This window comes from Astatotilapia calliptera, chromosome 3 (assembly GCF_964374335.1).
Source record: "Astatotilapia calliptera chromosome 3, fAstCal68.1, whole genome shotgun sequence".
NCBI lineage: Eukaryota > Metazoa > Chordata > Actinopteri > Cichliformes > Cichlidae > Astatotilapia > Astatotilapia calliptera.
The window spans coordinates 51,511,677-51,515,449 of record NC_137424.1 but is presented as its reverse complement, the minus strand read 5'-3'; the positions used below and the strand labels follow the sequence as shown (position 1 = coordinate 51,515,449).

At 36.3% G+C, this 3,773-nt stretch overlaps 1 protein-coding gene across 1 annotated transcript; it reads right to left on the bottom strand.

Annotated features, from left to right (window-relative positions):
- Window positions 1–877: 877 nt before the first annotated feature.
- On the bottom strand, window positions 878–2,969 carry LOC145423340 (G2/M phase-specific E3 ubiquitin-protein ligase-like). Its single transcript, XM_080295661.1, has 4 exons — window positions 2,946–2,969; window positions 2,655–2,827; window positions 2,258–2,472; window positions 878–1,966 (listed from the first exon to the last, which is right to left on the bottom strand). Exons 1-4 carry the CDS (start codon window positions 2,967–2,969, stop codon window positions 1,707–1,709), a joined length of 672 nt encoding a protein of 223 aa, XP_080151787.1. The 3' UTR covers window positions 878–1,706.
- Between the last annotated feature and the right edge of the window lie 804 nt (window positions 2,970–3,773).

Below are 3,773 nucleotides of genomic sequence, written 5' to 3'. Positions count from 1 at the left end.
AATGGCCAGGCCTTCTGTTTAAAAGTATTAACACAATACATCAAAATTAAAGGTCCTTCATTCAAAACATTACTGAAGTTAATCTATATGATCAGCATAAGATAATAATAATAAAAAATAACAATAACCAAAAAAACTGAAATTGATATAAGTATGTTAAATATTTGGGAGATTCATAGTACATCAATTTAGATGTTGTCTAATGTATATACTGTTGAGTTGTTTAATCCTTTATTTTACATCACAATTTTAATCTCTAACATCAATTGTGCCAGGTAAACGTAGTGTGGAAAAAGACATTTTATGCCACTGTGTGTATGTGTGTGCACATGTAAGCACGTGTGTGTGAGAGAGAGAGAGAGGTGTGCTGTTGTTGAAGTAAATGTACAAAATGAAACCTCTAGTTTTTGTTTAAGTACAGGGTCAGGAATTCACTACTAAATAATATGAACAAACATGTGGAACTGTAGTAATGCTTTCTGATCTCTCAACAGGCATTTTGACGGCAACCACAAGTTGATTAGGTGGCGCTTGGTCCTGCATGGCTGTGTTGATGGCTTCAGCCGAACTATCATATACTTACGTTGCTTATCCAATAACAGAGCCTCAAGTGTCTTATCATTATTTTTGGAAGGAATACAAAACTTTGGTTTGCCCTTAAGGGTCAGGTGTGATCATGGTATGGAAAATATGCAGGTTGCTCGTTTTATGTTACAGAGAATAGGAGTAGGCAGTGTTATTACAGGTGTTTCAGTACATAACCAAAGAATTGAAAGACTGTGGGCAGAACTCAACAGAGTTGTATCAAGACACTTTATAAATATCTTTAACTTTATGGAAGAACAGGGTATGTTGGATTCACTGAATGAGCTACATCTTTTTTGTCTGCATTATGTTTATTTGCCAAGGATTGAAAGAGCATTAACAGAATTTGTCAATCAGTGGAACAACCATGGTCTCTCTACACAAGGAGGACAGACCCCTCTTCAGCTGTGGCATACAGGTGTCACAAACAATGTGGGAATCCTGTCGTTTATAAATGACATTTTTCATGTTGATAACTATTATGGCGTTGATAAAGAAGGGCCATTACCAGAACTTCAAACAAACAATAATGTCAATATTCCAGATATTGACATCAACATAAATGAGACTACAATGAACATAATTCAACAAGTGAATCCATTAGAAAATGATGGAAATCATGGAATAGATGTGTTTTCTTCACTTTTACACCTTCTGAATTAAATAAAATATTTTGCAAAAAATAAAAATATACAACAAACATTTCAGAAAACATATGTGATCGAAACTAACATATTGAAACCATTTTCTTTAAACTGATAAAATGACAGCTCTGTTGTCAAACAGAAACTGCAGAAGAATAAACAAACACAAAGACAACCAAATCAAAAACCGATGGACATACACATGAAATGAGTAAAGTGACACAAATTTTATATATTCAAACTCAACAATCTAAATTAACTTCTGACGTGCTGTTAAACAATTGGTATCTACCTGTATGAATCCTGAAGAACAATCACTTCTTGTCAAATTGATGATGTCTTAAAACATCAATTTGACTGAGTCAGGTAAATTTGGAAATATTAAAACCTTAACAAGTTAATACTCAATACTCACTTTGAATCAATAGAGAGACCAATACAAAAGAGAAACACGCAAACTCCTCCAGCATAATGTGTTCATACCCTGCCAAAGCCGTAAGTGTTACCTAATGCAAAATCAAACTTCTCCTTGAACAGCTGGTATGAAACATGCAGTGGCAGCCTAATGCAGTTAACACACGTGTTGGCAAGAGGGAAAATTGGTGTAGAAGAGAAGTCATCGTCTCCTCTATGAATGAACTCAATCGAGGGTGCTGGGGAAAAGCCAATAGGTGGCACCGCAGTTGCTCCAGTTGCAAAGGCCAATATCTTCTGTAATTTGGAAGGTCCTTCTTCTTCTGCATAAAACAGAGAAGGAAAAAAGTGTTAAAAGGTTATTTCATTTGGCCAACATAAATTGTCAGTGAGTACTAATCTAAAGCAAGAATTTTAATGACTGTTATTGCAATGACTATAGAGCATGCTTTTCATCTTTCAATAGTCTCAAAGAACTATGTAAAAATGTTACTACAACCAAGAGGGTAATGTGGTGTTATTGTTATATGAGTATGTTATTTAAAATAAAGATTTCAGAAATGCTAACCTATAAATCGTTACATCTATTTATTGTGCATTAAAGTGACAATTACCTTCTGCATCTTGGAGATAGTCTCTCCAGAAGGTAACAACCATCTCCTCAGCAGCTCTTCTGTTGCTTCCTTCTGGAGATAGATGAATGTTAAAAAGATCATCCACCTGGTCAGCAGTCAGCATATGTGGCTCATAGCAGAACAGAGGGCGAAAACTGTCTGGATGCCTCCTCATTTTCTCGAGAACCCCAAGAGTTTTCAGACCTTCACAAAATCTGGATAAACAGCACAAAGAAATTTTATTCAATAATTCTGCAATTTCATGCTTCTAAGTTAATTGTATATTATCAATTTGGCACAATCAATTATACTAGGTTATTAACTGGCCATTTTGATTAATAGGTAAGATTTTTATCACCATTTTAATTAATCTGAAAAACACAGAATACCCAAATACCTTTGAAATGGACGTTGAACCCTGTGGATGACCTGAAACATGACAATGTCATGTACCAGCAGATCCCTGTCTCTTAGTGAACGCATAGGCCTCAGGCATCCTGCATTGGTCAAGTAATCAAGCAGAGGTTCTTTTGACTTTTCAAGGTCCTCAAGGGTTGTACTTTGAGATATCTAGCATCACAAAGAGCAGAGGAAGGGCTTGTTATGGAAGTTACTCAGTAGTCTTATAACCTATTAGAAGGAACCCAGCCACCAGTAGTCTACACAATCACAATATGCCCAAGCGTACATTGGAAGTCAAATGACTACACATATTTTTTTAATATGTTTACAATGTGCTTAAAAAAATGAGAAAATATACTCTTTTGTCTACCCTTATCTGCTGAGTCTTAGTTTAATACAGCAGCAACATATAAAAACTTGGCATTCAGCAATGGCCAGACTGATCCGGATAAACATTCCCTGCAAAAGAAAACTGGAACACAAACTATTTTCAATTCACTATAAGATTTATAAAATAAACATATAGAGACCTTTCTGGCTTTTTCAAAGAGTTCCAGGTCAGCTATGTCTTCCAGGGCTGGATTTGCTGAATTTCCAACCAGAAGGGAAAATACTGTTGGTGACAGAAAGTTAGGTGGTGGACCACCATGTACCAAGCTCACTGCAATGGCTCTCCCAGAGATGTAGTACCAGTCCCCTCTGAGAGCTGCAAAGCAACAGAATAAAAGGAAAAGCAAAATTGTCAGTAATGTTGCCTGTAAAAATAGATATCAGTTAAACAGTTCCCACTATTAATCTTAGAAAAACAGGTAATTACCAGTACTGTCAAGAGCCAAGTCCTTGCAGTTTTCTTTCCCCTCAAACATGGCTGACCTGGCAATTGTGTCCATCAATAGTCTCAAGAATTCCCTCCTTGGCCCACCTAAATCAACCCCTTCCTCATTTTTCCCCATATCATCTGAGAATTTCACACAGATCATCAAGTTGGGATCATAAGATAGCCTTTGAAAACCATGCAAGGCTCCCTCCCACACAGCAGAGCGATTTATATTAAATTTGCACTGCTGTTTTGTGCTAATTTTGCTTGATAGTTCCAGCAGTATCTCTTGAACAG

Excerpts from the sequence above, each read along its gene's own strand:
- LOC145423340 (XM_080295661.1), bottom strand. The coding sequence starts at position 2,969 with ATGTGTAGTCATTTGACTTCCAAT. Across the intron at positions 2,473-2,654 it reads GTTCAACGTCCATTTCAAAG|ATTTTGTGAAGGTCTGAAAA; the intron begins GTATTTGGGTAT and ends CTGTTTATCCAG. Across the intron at positions 1,967-2,257 it reads CTATCTCCAAGATGCAGAAG|AAGAAGAAGGACCTTCCAAA; the intron begins GTAATTGTCACT and ends TGTTTTATGCAG.